The following is a 20,776-nucleotide window of genomic DNA, read 5'->3' on the forward strand; positions in this document are numbered from 1 at the left end:
CTAGAGCCCTATCTACAGTCTTCTTTAATCATATGAATTATGGTCTCAAAACTAAATCATTACACTTTAAAAAATGCTGGGTTAAAAAAATCATCAAAAAAACAACCCAAGCAAACTCAGAAATTGGGTTGTTTGAACCCTACTAAATGAACCCATTCCCATTGTCCATTTTCAACCCAACTTAGGTTGTTTTTAACCCAGCATTTTTTAGAGTGTACTCACTGAGAACATCCAGCTCACAAATCGCTGAAATTTGGCGCTTAAAAAAATGATTTTAAAAGAGAGGTGATTTGCAAAATGATCAAAAAAATGATTTAGAGAAGAGCCAATGAGATTTGAAAGGCGCAGCGCAGGAAATTATCCATCACATACAGTAGAAGACATGGTCAATAATGACAAAATGTTCAATTTGGTGTGAACCGTCTTTATTCTTTTAACAAGTGAATGTTTTACATAGGGAGCACATCATTTCGGAAAACATATGAAATTATTCCTGTTGTTTTAGGAACATTTTAGTGAAACATCTTCCGTGAGTTTTTTTTATTAAAATCTGTCGGCCATTTCAATAAGCATTAATAGAGCCACATAAGCAGTTTATGAATCATTTTTGCAGTGCATGTGTGTGTGCACTTCCCAGAATGTTCCTTTAGTAAGCATGTGATGCCCTTGCAGTGCCGTCCACCCACACAAACGACTGCGCTCAAGTGTGTTAGAGAGCGGCACACACACACACACACACACACACACACACACACACACACACACACACACACACACACACACACACACACACACACACACACACACACACACACACACACACACACACACACACACACACACACACACACACACACACACACACACACACAGCTGAATCTCTGGCCAAATTAGTCTTGTTTTGGTCACACTCAGGTTGTGCTGACCAGATGGCCACTCTCTAGGGGAGTGTGTATATGTGTGTTTGTGCACTGTGTGTGTGTGCGTGCGTTTACGAAAGCCTTTCCAAATGCTCACAGCGAGTTTGTGCTGTAGAAGAGGAAGGTGCCACTGTGAACATGATGTATCGCAAGTCAGACCTCAGCGAACCTCCACACGGGAGCCCTGAAGAACAGATTGCAGGTAGGTGTTAATTCACGACGAAGGGAACGCTTGCTATACATGACACAGGATTTACTGGTCCTTAATGCTTCATCCTAAAAATCTTACTGAGATAAATGGAAGATCAGGTCGGCATTATTTAGCTTAGTACGTATTGCAAATATACAGCGCACAGGAGAAACTAAACACTGATTTTTTTTTTCTTCATTTGAAAACAGGATGTACAAATAACAGCCAGAATTGCTTTGATTTTTTTTTTCAGGGAACGCAAAGAAGGAAAACCGCAAACTAAACATTCAGAGGATAAATTAATATCCTGAAAGGACAAACAAAACACGGTTGGTTCCGCCTAGCTGCCAGATGAGTGCGGATAAACAAACTGCGGAGGGTGCGCATCTGTCCACGGAGAACTTCAAAGAGACGGACCCTCCTTTAGTCATTGTGCAAAGTTATAACATATACTGATCCCTCCATCCCACGCGGACGTTGACGTGGGTCTTCAAAGTCAGTAGATGTTGACTTTTAAGTCTTAAAAGCAAATGTGCCTATTGTAAATGAGCTCAAACGCACAACGAGTTCCACAGACTCCAGCAGGACGCTGTCTGAGCATCTGAGCGACGCGTTAGAGATGGACTCAGCCCGATTCGGTTGGCGCCCTGCCTCCTGATTGGTCAGCTCGGCTGAGGCTGTTTATTGCCGTGCATTAGAGGAATTATGAAGACGGAGATGTCGTCTCCAGAGCCGAGCCGATCTCCGGCGATTCTCCAGCCTCGGTCCCTCAAGACGCCTCTGGCCTTCATCACCAGGTCTTGAGCTGCCATTGTGTACCTGAAAAACAGTGGAGATGCTCTTCAGTTAGGTTCTCCAGAGCGAAGGGAAAAGGTCACCAAAAACATGACGTTAAATCAAAACCCATATGGCATAATAGATGCAGAACTGCATAAGAAAGTCATACAGGATTGGAAAAACATGAGGGTGAATAAATGATGAAAGCCAATATCTTCATGTGCCTTTAAAGGAATACTCCACTGTTTTTAGAAATAGGGCTTATTCAACTTCTTTCCTACATTTAGATGTGTGGGCAAATACATTTTTTGTCTCAGTGCATTGTTTTAGTTTGGCAGGGTCGCCACTAGCTTAGCTTAGCATAACGAATGGAATCCTATGTTGCCAGCTAGCATGTCCCGAGTAAAAGTGATCCAAAAAAACCCTTTATTTCGAGAGAGCCGTGATATTTCTGCTTCGCCTGTGCTTTCCATTAATATAGTCAATATCTGCCTAGGAAATCGCCCAGTCTTTATCTGCATCGCTATTTGTACTCGTTGTGAATACGCAGGCCACAAGAAGTAATTACGTGTTTTTTTTTTTTTTTTTGGATCACTTACTCGGGACATGCTAGCTGGCAACATAGGATTCCATTCATTATGCTAAGCTAAACTAGCGGCGACCCTGCCAAACTAAAACAATGCATGCACTGAGAAAAACATGCATTTGCCCACATATCTAAATGTAGGAAAGAAGTTGAATAAGCCCTATTTCTAAAAACGCTGGAGTGTTCCTTTAATTAATGGTGATGGTTCTTGGCTTGCACCTCCAACCCAGACCATGCCAGAACTTCAACCACTACACTCTAAAAAACATGAAGCTTCTTTATAGGAATTTATGGCTCCATCTACAATGTAACAAACCCATTTGGTTCCCCAAAGAACCTTTCGTTGAACATTCTAAAAAGAACCCCTTTGATCAATGGAAACGTTCCATGGATTTTAGAGGTTCTTCGTGGAATTATCAATGCCAGTGACAAACCTTCATGTGCACAATATGTTCTTTAGAGTGTTCTTTTTAGAATGTTAATAATAATAATAGATTTTATTTATAATGCACTTTTCATTCAGAAGCATCTCAAAGTGCAACAATGGAAAAGGGAAAAAAAAAGAAAAGAAAAAAAGAATACAAAGTAAAAATATAGAATAATAAAAACAATCAACCAACACATAACAGTTATGACAGCAACATTCACCCAGACAGAAACATAGTGTTGGCCCAGATCCGGCCCACATCTGATACACGCCGAATCCACACATGCCAGATCTGGGCCAACACTGTTGCGATCTGGGGAACCCAAAATGGTACGTGCAAAAAAATAAAATGTTTTTGTAAGAGTGTAGGCTTCATCAGCTCATATTAAAAGCCCATTCTCTTGTACGTTGCCCAAAACCGCCCATCATCCTGCATTGTGTTGTCTTCAGGGTAGCACGAGTGGATCGCTGATGCTCTACAAAAACTGAGGAACCTGCCTGTGCTGGTCATCAGGGTCACAGTTTCCAAGGAAACCAGACACCGCCTCTGCCACTTCCTGATTGGACAGCACGTCCCAGAGTCCATCTGTAGCCAGGATCATGACATCATCAGCGCCGTGCTCATGCTGACAGAGGTTATAGACCTTCACCTGCAGAAATGACATAATACGCAAACATTAATAAAATCCTACTTTAATGCGCTAATAATTAGTACGTCAGGGATTTTAGATTTTTGTGCTCACGATTTAGCTATATAACTTGACAGAAGAACTGTTGAGTGTGATTATTATCATTAATCTATTTTTATATTCAAATTTTAATATTTCAATATTATGCTATTCATATTTTGTCCAGTAAGTGATAAACTACTTTATGATTTTGCTTTGGACCAATGTTCTGCTGGGAACCCTTGGGTCCATTTGTTTATTTATTTGTTCGTTTCATACAAAGGAGGTTTATTTAAGAGCAGGGTAAAATCAGAGCAAAAAAAATACTATATTATATATATATATATATATATATATATATATATATATATATATATATATATATATATATATATATATATATATACAGTCTTGTTCAAAATAATAGCAGTACAATGTGACTAACCAGAATAATCAAGGTTTTTAGTATATTTTTTATTGCTACGTGGCAAACAAGTTACCAGTAGGTTCAGTAGAATGTCAGAAAACAAACAAGACCCAGCATTCATGATATGCACGCTCTTAAGGCTGTGCAGTTGGGCAATTAGTTGAAAGGGGTGTGTTCAAAAAAATAGCAGTGTCTACCTTTGACTGTACAAACTCAAAACTATTTTGTACAAACTTTTTTTTTTCTGGGATTTAGCAATCCTGTGAATCACTAAACTAATATTTAGTTGTATGACCACAGTTTTTTAAAACTGCTTGACATCTGTGTGGCATGGAGTCAACCAACTTGTGGCACCTCTCAGCTGTTATTCCACTCCATGATTCTTTAACAACATTCCACAATTCATTCACATTTCTTGGTTTTGCTTCAGAAACAGCATTTTTGATATCACCCCACAAGTTCTCAATTGGATTAAGGTCTGGAGATTGGGCTGGCCACTCCATAACATTAATTTTGTTGGTTTGGAACCAAGACTTTGCCCATTTACTAGTGTGTTTTGGGTCATTGTCTTGTTGAAACAACCATTTCAAGGGCATGTCCTCTTCAGCATAGGGCAACATGACCTCTTCAAGTATTTTAACATATGCAAACTGATCCATGATCCCTGGTATGCGATAAATAGGCCCAACACCATAGTAGGAGAAACATGCCCATATCATGATGCTTGCACCTCCATGCTTCACTGTCTTCACTGTGTACTGTGGCTTGAATTCAGAGTTTGGGGGTCGTCTCACAAACTGCCTGTGGCCCTTGGACCCAAAAAGAACAATTTTACTCTCATCAGTCCACAAAATGTTCCTCCATTTCTCTTTAGGCCAGTTGATGTGTTCTTTGGCAAATTGTAACCTCTTCTGCACATGCCTTTTTTTTAACAGAGGGACTTTGCGGGGGATTCTTGAAAATAGATTAGCTTCACACAGACGTCTTCTAACTGTCACAGTACTTACAGGTAACTCCAGACTGTCTTTGATCATCCTGGAGGTGATCATTGGCTGAGCCTTTGCCATTCTGGTTATTCTTCTATCCATTTTGATGGTTGTCTTCCGTTTTCTTCCACGTCTCTCTGGTTTTGCTCTCCATTTTAAGGCATTGGAGATCATTTTAGCTGAACAGCCTATCATTTTTTGCACCTCTTTATAGGTTTTCCCCTCTCTAATCAACTTTTTAATCAAAGCACGCTGTTCTTCTGAACAATGTCTTGAACGACCCATTTTCCTCAGCTTTCAAATGCATGTTCAACAAGTGTTGGCTTCATCCTTAAATAGGGGCCACCTGATTCACACCTGTTTCTTCACAAAATTGATGACCTCAGTGATTGAATGCCACACTGCTATTTTTTTGAACACACCCCTTTCAACTAATTGCCCAATTGCACAGCCTTAAGAGCGTGCATATCATGAATGCTGGGTCTCATTTGTTTTCTGAGAATCTACTGAACCTACTGGTAACTTGTTTGCCACGTAGCAATAAAAAATATACTAAAAACCTTGATTATTCTGGTTAGTCACATTGTACTGCTATTATTTTGAACAAGACTGTATATATATTTATTTAACCCTTATTTAACCAGAGAAACCCTTTGAGAACTCTTTTCCGAAGGAGCCCTAAATAGATACTGATTCATTTAAAAACAATGTGTATTATTGGGTAATAATGAATATGGTAATTAAATAATGTCCCTAAACGATTTATAAAATAATATCGATGTCTTCTCTGATTACTTCTGCTACGTCGTGCCTTTAACCGCGGTAAAATCACTCGTAGCAAATTACTTATCTTGTCCTGACAGACTCAAACTCAGTGTTTTTGGTGAAAGCTGAATCTCCATTTAATAACCGACTATGTATTACTGAATATATTACAATAATAGAGTAGAATAATTATATATACTCAATATTTTAATTAAATATTTAAGATCAAGAGTCTGGTTGTCCTCGCTGACCCATCCTTTCACCCAGTGTTTGTGCAACAGGAAATGAGCGCCTCGATCCAACCTCAGTCTGCACCGCATGCACAGTTCACACAGTTCCTCATGTTGCACAATCGTATAACGGGGGAAAAGTGCACCGAGGAGGAGGAGGAATAAGAAAAACAGATCAAAGCGAAGCTGAGAGAGAAAAAACTCGGCTGAAGCGCAGACGGCGGGATGAACCGTGGATGAACTTTACACAGCGTGTGAATTAAAGATCAAGAGAGCTTCAGAAGATTTCAGGAGGGGAGAGACTCGAGTCGCTGGAGGATTAACTCCACAACTTCATTCTGAAACCGTCTTAAAGCATCACAGGAAACACTGACATACAGCACATTATCTAAATATCTCAGGTTATATAACCTATAGAGGCTTCCTTTACTTCAACAAGGAAAACAACAACAACAAAAGCTGATTTCTAACCCAGAAGCTAAAGTACTGTGGTGGTGCCGGCATCAGATGGGAATAATATAGATACTGATACACATATGATTTCATATTCACTGACATTTTCAAGGTACTTCTGAAAAACAAGGCATAACTATGAAACATTTTGTGGAGGGAACATTGATAACATAGTAAAAGTCCCCAAAAAAAACATGATACCATGGTAAATTTCACCCCAAAACATGACGATAATATGGTAATTGAATAATTTCCACTTTTATGTCATAGTATACACTGTCGTAATTTTGTATTTTTGTCCATTTTGACTTTAAGATAATTGAATAAATTCCACTTTTATGTCATAGTATACACTGTCGGAATTTCGTATTTTTGTACATTTTGACTTTGACATAAAAGTGGAAATTATTCAATTATCACAAAGTCAAAATGACAAAAATACAAAATTACGACAGTGTATACTATGACATAAAAGTGGAAATTATTCAATTTTTTCAAAGACAAAATAGACAAAAACACAAAATTACGACAGTGTATACTATTTTGTCTTTGAAATAATTGAATAATTTCCACTTTTATGTCATAGTATACACTGTCGTAATTTTGTATTTTTGTCCATTTTGACTTTGATAATTGAATAATTTCCACTTTTATGTCAAAGTCAAAATGGACAAAAATACAAAATTACGAAGGTGTATACTATGACATAAAAGTGGAATTTATTCAATTATCTCAAAGTCAAAATGGACAAAAATACAAAATTATGACAGTGTATACTATGACATAAAAGTGGAAATTATTCAATTATCACATAGTATACACTGTCGTAATTTTGTGTTTTTGTCTATTTTGTCTTTGAAATAATTGAATAATTTCCACTTTTAGGTCATAGTGTACACTGTCGTAATTTTGTATATTTGTCCATTTTGACTGAGATAATTGAATAATTTCCACTTTTATGTCAAAGTCAAAATGGACAAAAATACAAAATTACGAAGGTGTATACTATGACATAAAAGTGGAAATTATTAAATTATCCCATAGTATACACTGTCGTAATTTTGTATTTTTGTCCATTTTGACTTTGAGATAATTGAATAATTTCCACTTTTATGTCATAGTATACACTGTCATAATTTTCGTATTTTTGTCCATTTTGACTTTGAGATAATTGAATAATTTCCACTTTTATGTCATAGTATACACTGTCATAATTTTCGTATTTTTGTCCATTTTGACTTTGACATAAAAGTGGAAATTATTCAATTATCTCAGAGTCAAAATGGACAAAAATACGAAAATTATGACAGTGTATACTATGACATAAAAGTGGAAATTATTCAATTATCTCAAAGTCAAAATGGACAAAAATACAAAATTACGACAGTGTATACTATGACATAAAAGTGGAAATTATTCAATTATCTCATAGACAAAAATACAAAATTACGACAGTGTATACTATGACATAAAAGTGGAAATTATTCAATTATCTCATAGACAAAAACACAAAATTACGACAGTGTATACTATGACATAAAAGTGAAAATTATTCAATTATCTCAATTTTGTCTTTGAGATAATTGAATAATTTCCACTTTTATGTCATAGTATACACTGTCGTAATTTTGTATTTTTGTCCATTTTGACTTTGAGATAATTGAATAAATTCCACTTTTATGTCATAGTATACACTGTCGTCATTTTGTATTTTTGTCCATTTTGACTTTGAGATAATTGAATAAATTCCACTTTTATGTCATAGTATACACTGTCGTAATTTTGTATTTTTGTCCATTTTGACTTTGAGATAATTGAATAAATTCCACTTTTATGTCATAGTATACACTGTCGTAATTTTGTATTTTTGTCCATTTTGACTTTGAGATAATTGAATAAATTCCACTTTTATGTCATAGTATACACTGTCGTAATTTTGTAAATTTTGACTTTGAGATAATTGAATAATTTCCACTTTTATGTCATAGTATACACTGTCGTAATTTTGTATTTTTGTCCATTTTGACTTTGAGATAATTGAATAATTTCCACTTTTATGTCATAGTATACACTGTCGTAATTTTCGTATTTTTGTCTATTTTGACTTTGCGATAATTGAATAATTTCCACTTTATGTCATAGTATACACTGTCGTAATTTTGTATTTTTGTCCAATTTGACTTTGAGATAATTGAATAATTTCCACTTTTATGTCATAGTATACACTGTCGTAATTTTGTATTTTTGTACATTTTGACTTTGATAATTGAATAATTTCCACTTTTATGTCATAGTACACACTGTCGTAATTTTGTATTTTTGTCTATTTTGACTTTAAGATAATTGAATAATTTACACTTTTATGTCATAGTATACACTATGTCACTGTCGTATTTTGTATTTTTGTCTATTTTGACTAAGATAATTAAATAATTTCCACTTTTATGTCATAGTATACACTGTCGTAATTTTGTATTTTTGTCTATTTTGACTTTGAGATAATTGAATAATTTCCACTTTTATGTCATAGTATACACTGTCATAATTTTCGCATTTTTGTCTATTTTGACTTTGAGATAATTGAAGAATTTACACCTTTATGTCATAGTATACACTGTCGTAATTTTGTATTTTTGTCCATTTTGACTTTAAGATAATTGAATAAATTCCACTTTTATGTCATAGTATACACTGTCGTATTTTGTATTTTTGTCCATTTTGACTTTGAGATAATTGAATAATTTCCACTTTTATGTCATAGTATACACTGTCGTAATTTTGTATTTTTGTCCATTTTGACTTTGAGATAATTGAATAATTTCCACTTTTATGTCATTGTATACACTGTCGTAATTTTGTATTTTTTGTCCATTTTGACTTTGTGATAATTGAATAAATTCCACTTTTATGTCATAGTATACACTGTCGTAATTTTGTATTTTTGTCCATTTTGACTTTGAGATAATTGAATAATTTCCACTTTTATGTCATAGTATACACTGTCATAATTTTCGTATTTTTGTCTATTTTGACTTTGAGATAATTGAATAATTTCCACTTTTATGTCATAGTATACACTGTCGTAATTTTGTATTTTTGTAAATTTTGACTTTGATAATTGAATAATTTCCACTTTTATGTCATAGTATACACTGTCATAATTTTGTATTTTTGTCCATTTTTACTTTAAGATAATTGAATAAATTCCACTTTTATGGCATAGTATACACTGTCGTAATTTTGTATTTTTGTACATTTTGACTTTGATAATTAAATAATTTCCACTTTTATGTCATAGTATACACTGTCGTAATTTTGTATTTTTGTCCATTTTGACTTTGAGATAATTGAATAATTTCCACTTTTATGTCATAGTATACACTGTCATAATTTTCGTATTTTTGTCTATTTTGACTTTGAGATAATTGAATAATTTCCACTTTTTGTCATAGTATACACTGTCGTAATTTTGTATTTTTGTCCAATTTGACTTTGAGATAATTAAATAATTTCCACTTTTATGTCATAGTATACACTGTCGTAATTTTGTATTTTTGTACATTTTGACTTTGTTAATTGAATAATTTCCACTTTTATGTCATAGTATACACTGTCGTAATTTTGTATTTTTGTCTATTTTGACTTTGAGATAATTGAATAATTTACACTTTTATGTCATAGTATGCACTGTCGTAATTTTGTATTTTTGTCTATTTTGACTTTGAGATAATTGAATAATTTACACTTTTATGTCATAGTATACACTGTCGTAATTTTGTATTTTTGTACATTTTGACTTTGATAATTGAATAATTTCCACTTTTATGTCATAGTATACACTGTCATAATTTTTGAATTTTGTCCTGAAAATTGAATAATTTCCACTTTTATGTCATTGTATACACTGTCGTAATTTTGTTTTTTTGTCTATTTTGACTTTGAGATAATTGAATAAATTCCACTTTTATGTCATAGTATACACTGTCGTAATTTTGTATTTTTGTCCACTTTGACTTTGAGATAATTGAATAAATTCCACTTTTATGTCATAGTATACACTGTCGTAATTTTGTATTTTTGTCTATTTTGACTTTGAGATAATTGAATAATTTACACTTTTATGTTATAGTATACACTGTCGTAATTTTGTATTTTTGTCCACTTTGACTTTAAGATAATTGAATAAATTCCACTTTTATGTCATAGTATACACTGTCGTAATTTTGTATTTTTGACCATTTTGACTTTGAGATAATTGAATAATTTCCACTTTTATGTCATAGTATACACTGTCGTAATTTTCGTATTTTTGTCTATTTTGACTTTGCGATAATTGAATAATTTCCACTTTATGTCATAGTATACACTGTCGTAATTTTGTATTTTTGTCCAATTTGACTTTGAGATAATTGAATAAATTCCACTTTTATGTCATAGTATACACTGTCGTAATTTTGTATTTTTGTCTATTTTGACTTTGATAATTAAATAATTTCCACTTTTATGTCATAGTATACACTGTCGTAATTTTGTATTTTTGTCCATTTTGACTTTGAGATAATTGAATAATTTCCACTTTTATGTCATAGTATACACTGTCGTAATTTTCGTATTTTTGTCTATTTTGACTTTGCGATAATTGAATAATTTCCACTTTTATGTCATAGTATACACTGTCGTAATTTTGTATTTTTGTCTATTTTGACTTTGAGATAATTGAATAATTTACACTTTTATGTCATAGTATACACTGTCGTAATTTTGTATTTTTGTACATTTTGACTTTGATAATTGAATAATTTCCACTTTTATGTCATAGTATACACTGTCGTAATTTTGTATTTTTGTCTATTTTGACTTTGAGATAATTGAATAATTTACACTTTTATGTCATAGTATACACTGTCGTAATTTTGTATTTTTGTACATTTTGACTTTGAGATAATTGAATAATTTCCACTTTTATGTCATAGTATACACTGTCGTAATTTTGTATTTTTGTCCATTTTGACTTTGAGATAATTGAATAAATTCCACTTTTATGTCATAGTATACACTGTCGTATTTTGTATTTTTGTCCATTTTGACTTTGACATAAAAGTGGAAATTATTCAATTATCTCAAAGTCAAAATAGACAAAATACAAAATTACGACAGTGTATACTATGACATAAAAGTGGAAATCATTCAACTTTCAGGACAAAATTCCAAAATTACGACAGTGTATACTATGACATAAAAGTGGAAATTATTCAATTATCTCATAGTATACACTGTCGTAATTTTGGAATTTTGTCCTGAAAATTGAATGATTTCCACTTTTATGTCATAGTATACACTGTCGTAATTTTGTATTTTGTCTATTTTGACTTTGAGATAATTGAATAATTTACACTTTTATGTCAATGTATACACTGTCGTAATTTTGTATTTTTGTCTATTTTGACTTTGAGATAATTGAATAATTTACACTTTTATGTCATAGTATACACTGTCGTAATTTTGTATTTTTGTCCTGAAAATTGCCTAATTTCCACTTTTATGTCATAGTATACACTGTCGTAATTTTGTATTTTTGTCCATTTTGACTTTGAGTGGAAAAGTCACTCAGTGAAAAGTCACTGTCGTATTTTGTATTTTTGTCCATTTTGACTTTGAGATAATTGAATAAATTCCACTTTTATGTCATTGTATACACTGTCGTAATTTTGTATTTTTGTCTATTTTGACTTTGAGATAATTGAATAATTTACACTTTTATGTCATAGTATACACTATGTCACTGTCGTATTTTGTATTTTTGTCCATTTTGACTTTAAGATAATTAAATAATTTCCACTTTTATGTCATAGTATACACTGTCGTAATTTTGTTTTTTTGTCTATTTTGACTTTGAGATAATTGAATAATTTACACTTTTATGTCATAGTATACACTGTCGTAATTTTGTATTTTTGTACATTTTGACTTTGATAATTGAATAATTTCCACTTTTATGTCATAGTATACAGTGTCATAATTTTCGCATTTTTGTCTATTTTGACTTTGAGATAATTGAATAATTTACACCTTTATGTCATAGTATACACTGTCGTAATTTTGTATTTTTGTCCATTTTGACTTTAAGATAATTGAATAATTTCCACTTTTATGTCATAGTATACACTGTCGTATTTTGTATTTTTGTCCATTTTGACTTTGAGATAATTGAATAATTTCCACTTTTATGTCATAGTATACACTGTCGTAATTTTGTATTTTTGTCCATTTTGACTTTGAGATAATTGAATAATTTACACCTTTATGTCATAGTATACACTGTCGTAATTTTGTATTTTTTGTCCATTTTGACTTTAAGATAATTGAATAAATTCCACTTTTATGTCATAGTATACACTTTCGTATTTTGTATTTTTGTCCATTTTGACTTTGAGATAATTGAATAATTTCCACTTTTATGTCATAGTATACACTGTCGTAATTTTGTATTTTTGTCTATGAGATAATTGAATAATTTCCACTTTTATGTCATAGTATACACTGTCGTAATTTTGTATTTTTGTCTATTTTGACTTTGAGATAATTGAATAATTTACACTTTTATGTCATAGTATACACTATGTCACTGTCGTATTTTGTATTTTTGTCTATTTTGACTTTGAGATAATTGAATAATTTACACTTTTATGTCATAGTATGCACTGTCGTAATTTTGTATTTTTGTCTATTTTGACTTTGAGATAATTGAATAATTTACACTTTTATGTCATAGTATACACTGTCGTAATTTTGTATTTTTGTACATTTTGACTTTGATAATTGAATAATTTCCACTTTTATGTCATAGTATACACTGTCATAATTTTTGAATTTTGTCCTGAAAATTGAATAATTTCCACTTTTATGTCATTGTATACACTGTCGTAATTTTGTTTTTTTGTCTATTTTGACTTTGAGATAATTGAATAAATTCCACTTTTATGTCATAGTATACACTGTCGTAATTTTGTATTTTTGTCCACTTTGACTTTGAGATAATTGAATAAATTCCACTTTTATGTCATAGTATACACTGTCGTAATTTTGTATTTTTGTCTATTTTGACTTTGAGATAATTGAATAATTTACACTTTTATGTTATAGTATACACTGTCGTAATTTTGTATTTTTGTCCACTTTGACTTTAAGATAATTGAATAAATTCCACTTTTATGTCATAGTATACACTGTCGTAATTTTGTATTTTTGACCATTTTGACTTTGAGATAATTGAATAATTTCCACTTTTATGTCATAGTATACACTGTCATAATTTTCGTATTTTTGTCTATTTTGACTTTGCGATAATTGAATAATTTCCACTTTATGTCATAGTATACACTGTCGTAATTTTGTATTTTTGTCCAATTTTACTTTGAGATAATTGAATAAATTCCACTTTTATGTCATAGTATACACTGTCGTAATTTTGTATTTTTGTACATTTTGACTTTGATAATTAAATAATTTCCACTTTTATGTCATAGTATACACTGTCGTAATTTTGTATTATTGTCCATTTTGACTTTGAGATAATTGAATAATTTCCACTTTTATGTCATAGTATACACTGTCGTAATTTTGTATTTTTGTCCAATTTGACTTTGAGATAATTGAATAATTTCCACTTTTATGTCATAGTATACACTGTCGTAATTTTGTATTTTTGTACATTTTGACTTTGATAATTGAATAATTTCCACTTTTATGTCATAGTATACACTGTCGTAATTTTGTATTTTTGTCTATTTTGACTTTGAGATAATTGAATAATTTACACTTTTATGTCATAGTATACACTGTCGTAATTTTGTATTTTTGTCCATTTTGACTTTGAGATAATTGAATAATTTCCACTTTTATGTCATAGTATACACTGTCGTAATTTTGTATTTTTGTCCATTTTGACTTTGAGATAATTGAATAAATTCCACTTTTATGTCATAGTATACACTGTCGTATTTTGTATTTTTGTCCATTTTGACTTTGAGATAATTGAATAATTTCCACTTTTATGTCATTGTATACACTGTCGTAATTTTGTATTTTTTGTCCATTTTGACTTTGTGATAATTGAATAAATTCCACTTTTATGTCATAGTATACACTTTCGTATTTTGTATTTTTGTCCATTTTGACTTTGAGATAATTGAATAATTTCCACTTTTATGTCATAGTATACACTGTCGTAATTTTGTATTTTTGTCTATGAGATAATTGAATAATTTCCACTTTTATGTCATAGTATACACTGTCGTAATTTTGTATTTTTGTCTATTTTGACTTTGAGATAATTGAATAATTTACACTTTTATGTCATAGTATACACTATGTCACTGTCGTATTTTGTATTTTTGTCTATTTTGACTTTGAGATAATTGAATAATTTCCACTTTTATGTCATAGTATACACTGTCATAATTTTCGTATTTTTGTCTATTTTGACTTTGAGATAATTGAATAATTTCCACTTTATGTCATAGTATACACTGTCGTAATTTTCGTATTTTTGTCTATTTTGACTTTGAGATAATTGAATAATTTCCACTTTATGTCATAGTATACACTGTCGTAATTTTGTATTTTTGTCCAATTTGACTTTGAGATAATTAAATAATTTCCACTTTTATGTCATAGTATACACTGTCGTAATTTTGTATTTTTGTACATTTTGACTTTGATAATTGAATAATTTCCACTTTTATGTCATAGTATACACTGTCGTAAATTTGTATTTTTGTCTATTTTGACTTTGAGATAATTGAATAATTTACACTTTTATGTCATAGTATGCACTGTCGTAATTTTGTATTTTTGTCTATTTTGACTTTGAGATAATTGAATAATTTACACTTTTATGTCATAGTATACACTGTCGTAATTTTGTATTTTTGTACATTTTGACTTTGTTAATTGAATAATTTCCACTTTTATGTCATAGTATACACTGTCGTAATTTTGTATTTTTGTCTATTTTGACTTTGAGATAATTGAATAATTTACACTTTTATGTCATAGTATGCACTGTCGTAATTTTGTATTTTTGTCTATTTTGACTTTGAGATAATTGAATAATTTACACTTTTATGTCATAGTATACACTGTCGTAATTTTGTATTTTTGTACATTTTGACTTTGATAATTGAATAATTTCCACTTTTATGTCATAGTATACACTGTCATAATTTTTGAATTTTGTCCTGAAAATTGAATAATTTCCACTTTTATGTCATTGTATACACTGTCGTAATTTTGTTTTTTTGTCTATTTTGACTTTGAGATAATTGAATAAATTCCACTTTTATGTCATAGTATACACTGTCGTAATTTTGTATTTTTGTCCACTTTGACTTTGAGATAATTGAATAAATTCCACTTTTATGTCATAGTATACACTGTCGTAATTTTGTATTTTTGTCTATTTTGACTTTGAGATAATTGAATAATTTACACTTTTATGTTATAGTATACACTGTCGTAATTTTGTATTTTTGTCCACTTTGACTTTAAGATAATTGAATAAATTCCACTTTTATGTCATAGTATACACTGTCGTAATTTTGTATTTTTGACCATTTTGACTTTGAGATAATTGAATAATTTCCACTTTTATGTCATAGTATACACTGTCGTAATTTTCGTATTTTTGTCTATTTTGACTTTGCGATAATTGAATAATTTCCACTTTATGTCATAGTATACACTGTCGTAATTTTGTATTTTTGTCCAATTTGACTTTGAGATAATTGAATAAATTCCACTTTTATGTCATAGTATACACTGTCGTAATTTTGTATTTTTGTCTATTTTGACTTTGATAATTAAATAATTTCCACTTTTATGTCATAGTATACACTGTCGTAATTTTGTATTTTTGTCCATTTTGACTTTGAGATAATTGAATAATTTCCACTTTTATGTCATAGTATACACTGTCGTAATTTTCGTATTTTTGTCTATTTTGACTTTGCGATAATTGAATAATTTCCACTTTTATGTCATAGTATACACTGTCGTAATTTTGTATTTTTGTCTATTTTGACTTTGAGATAATTGAATAATTTACACTTTTATGTCATAGTATACACTGTCGTAATTTTGTATTTTTGTACATTTTGACTTTGATAATTGAATAATTTCCACTTTTATGTCATAGTATACACTGTCGTAATTTTGTATTTTTGTCTATTTTGACTTTGAGATAATTGAATAATTTACACTTTTATGTCATAGTATACACTGTCGTAATTTTGTATTTTTGTACATTTTGACTTTGAGATAATTGAATAATTTCCACTTTTATGTCATAGTATACACTGTCGTAATTTTGTATTTTTGTCCATTTTGACTTTGAGATAATTGAATAAATTCCACTTTTATGTCATAGTATACACTGTCGTATTTTGTATTTTTGTCCATTTTGACTTTGACATAAAAGTGGAAATTATTCAATTATCTCAAAGTCAAAATAGACAAAATACAAAATTACGACAGTGTATACTATGACATAAAAGTGGAAATCATTCAACTTTCAGGACAAAATTCCAAAATTACGACAGTGTATACTATGACATAAAAGTGGAAATTATTCAATTATCTCATAGTATACACTGTCGTAATTTTGGAATTTTGTCCTGAAAATTGAATGATTTCCACTTTTATGTCATAGTATACACTGTCGTAATTTTGTATTTTGTCTATTTTGACTTTGAGATAATTGAATAATTTACACTTTTATGTCAATGTATACACTGTCGTAATTTTGTATTTTTGTCTATTTTGACTTTGAGATAATTGAATAATTTACACTTTTATGTCATAGTATACACTGTCGTAATTTTGTATTTTTGTCCTGAAAATTGCCTAATTTCCACTTTTATGTCATAGTATACACTGTCGTAATTTTGTATTTTTGTCCATTTTGACTTTGAGTGGAAAAGTCACTCAGTGAAAAGTCACTGTCGTATTTTGTATTTTTGTCCATTTTGACTTTGAGATAATTGAATAAATTCCACTTTTATGTCATTGTATACACTGTCGTAATTTTGTATTTTTGTCTATTTTGACTTTGAGATAATTGAATAATTTACACTTTTATGTCATAGTATACACTATGTCACTGTCGTATTTTGTATTTTTGTCCATTTTGACTTTAAGATAATTAAATAATTTCCACTTTTATGTCATAGTATACACTGTCGTAATTTTGTTTTTTTGTCTATTTTGACTTTGAGATAATTGAATAATTTACACTTTTATGTCATAGTATACACTGTCGTAATTTTGTATTTTTGTACATTTTGACTTTGATAATTGAATAATTTCCACTTTTATGTCATAGTATACAGTGTCATAATTTTCGCATTTTTGTCTATTTTGACTTTGAGATAATTGAACAATTTACACCTTTATGTCATAGTATACACTGTCGTAATTTTGTATTTTTGTCCATTTTGACTTTAAGATAATTGAATAATTTCCACTTTTATGTCATAGTATACACTGTCGTATTTTGTATTTTTGTCCATTTTGACTTTGAGATAATTGAATAATTTCCACTTTTATGTCATAGTATACACTGTCGTAATTTTGTATTTTTGTCCATTTTGACTTTGAGATAATTGAATAATTTACACCTTTATGTCATAGTATACACTGTCGTAATTTTGTATTTTTTGTCCATTTTGACTTTAAGATAATTGAATAAATTCCACTTTTATGTCATAGTATACACTTTCGTATTTTGTATTTTTGTCCATTTTGACTTTGAGATAATTGAATAATTTCCACTTTTATGTCATAGTATACACTGTCGTAATTTTGTATTTTTGTCTATGAGATAATTGAATAATTTCCACTTTTATGTCATAGTATACACTGTCGTAATTTTGTATTTTTGTCTATTTTGACTTTGAGATAATTGAATAATTTACACTTTTATGTCATAGTATACACTATGTCACTGTCGTATTTTGTATTTTTGTCTATTTTGACTTTGAGATAATTGAATAATTTACACTTTTATGTCATAGTATGCACTGTCGTAATTTTGTATTTTTGTCTATTTTGACTTTGAGATAATTGAATAATTTACACTTTTATGTCATAGTATACACTGTCGTAATTTTGTATTTTTGTACATTTTGACTTTGATAATTGAATAATTTCCACTTTTATGTCATAGTATACACTGTCATAATTTTTGAATTTTGTCCTGAAAATTGAATAATTTCCACTTTTATGTCATTGTATACACTGTCGTAATTTTGTTTTTTTGTCTATTTTGACTTTGAGATAATTGAATAAATTCCACTTTTATGTCATAGTATACACTGTCGTAATTTTGTATTTTTGTCCACTTTGACTTTGAGATAATTGAATAAATTCCACTTTTATGTCATAGTATACACTGTCGTAATTTTGTATTTTTGTCTATTTTGACTTTGAGATAATTGAATAATTTACACTTTTATGTTATAGTATACACTGTCGTAATTTTGTATTTTTGTCCACTTTGACTTTAAGATAATTGAATAAATTCCACTTTTATGTCATAGTATACACTGTCGTAATTTTGTATTTTTGACCATTTTGACTTTGAGATAATTGAATAATTTCCACTTTTATGTCATAGTATACACTGTCATAATTTTCGTATTTTTGTCTATTTTGACTTTGCGATAATTGAATAATTTCCACTTTATGTCATAGTATACACTGTCGTAATTTTGTATTTTTGTCCAATTTTACTTTGAGATAATTGAATAAATTCCACTTTTATGTCATAGTATACACTGTCGTAATTTTGTATTTTTGTACATTTTGACTTTGATAATTAAATAATTTCCACTTTTATGTCATAGTATACACTGTCGTAATTTTGTATTATTGTCCATTTTGACTTTGAGATAATTGAATAATTTCCACTTTTATGTCATAGTATACACTGTCGTAATTTTCGTATTTTTGTCTATTTTGACTTTGCGATAATTGAATAATTTCCACTTTATGTCATAGTATACACTGTCGTAATTTTGTATTTTTGTCCAATTTGACTTTGAGATAATTGAATAATTTCCACTTTTATGTCATAGTATACACTGTCGTAATTTTGTATTTTTGTACATTTTGACTTTGATAATTGAATAATTTCCACTTTTATGTCATAGTATACACTGTCGTAATTTTGTATTTTTGTCTATTTTGACTTTGAGATAATTGAATAATTTACACTTTTATGTCATAGTATACACTGTCGTAATTTTGTATTTTTGTCCATTTTGACTTTGAGATAATTGAATAATTTCCACTTTTATGTCATAGTATACACTGTCGTAATTTTGTATTTTTGTCCATTTTGACTTTGAGATAATTGAATAAATTCCACTTTTATGTCATAGTATACACTGTCGTATTTTGTATTTTTGTCCATTTTGACTTTGAGATAATTGAATAATTTCCACTTTTATGTCATTGTATACACTGTCGTAATTTTGTATTTTTTGTCCATTTTGACTTTGTGATAATTGAATAAATTCCACTTTTATGTCATAGTATACACTTTCGTATTTTGTATTTTTGTCCATTTTGACTTTGAGATAATTGAATAATTTCCACTTTTATGTCATAGTATACACTGTCGTAATTTTGTATTTTTGTCTATGAGATAATTGAATAATTTCCACTTTTATGTCATAGTATACACTGTCGTAATTTTGTATTTTTGTCTATTTTGACTTTGAGATAATTGAATAATTTACACTTTTATGTCATAGTATACACTATGTCACTGTCGTATTTTGTATTTTTGTCTATTTTGACTTTGAGATAATTGAATAATTTCCACTTTTATGTCATAGTATACACTGTCATAATTTTCGTATTTTTGTCTATTTTGACTTTGAGATAATTGAATAATTTCCACTTTATGTCATAGTATACACTGTCGTAATTTTCGTATTTTTGTCTATTTTGACTTTGAGATAATTGAATAATTTCCACTTTATGTCATAGTATACACTGTCGTAATTTTGTATTTTTGTCCAATTTGACTTTGAGATAATTAAATAATTTCCACTTTTATGTCATAGTATACACTGTCGTAATTTTGTATTTTTGTACATTTTGACTTTGATAATTGAATAATTTCCACTTTTATGTCATAGTATACACTGTCGTAAATTTGTATTTTTGTCTATTTTGACTTTGAGATAATTGAATAATTTACACTTTTATGTCATAGTATGCACTGTCGTAATTTTGTATTTTTGTCTATTTTGACTTTGAGATAATTGAATAATTTACACTT

The 20,776-nt window shown here is 29.8% G+C and overlaps 1 protein-coding gene across 1 annotated transcript in view; it reads right to left on the reverse strand.

The window, feature by feature from the left end:
* Nucleotides 1-408: 408 nt before the first annotated feature.
* ppm1h (protein phosphatase, Mg2+/Mn2+ dependent, 1H) overlaps nt 409-20,776 on the reverse strand; it is a 95,984-nt gene continuing 75,616 nt past the window's right edge. The window contains exons 9-10 of the mRNA XM_067436293.1: nt 3,399-3,550; nt 409-1,929 (exon numbers count right to left, since the gene is read on the reverse strand). Coding sequence (XP_067292394.1) covers nt 1,773-1,929; nt 3,399-3,550 — 309 coding nt within the window. The 3' untranslated portion in view covers nt 409-1,772. The remainder of the gene's footprint in view (nt 1,930-3,398; nt 3,551-20,776) is intronic.

Source organism: Pseudorasbora parva, chromosome 25, assembly GCF_024679245.1.
Source record: "Pseudorasbora parva isolate DD20220531a chromosome 25, ASM2467924v1, whole genome shotgun sequence".
NCBI classification, from domain to species: Eukaryota; Metazoa; Chordata; class Actinopteri; order Cypriniformes; family Gobionidae; genus Pseudorasbora; species Pseudorasbora parva.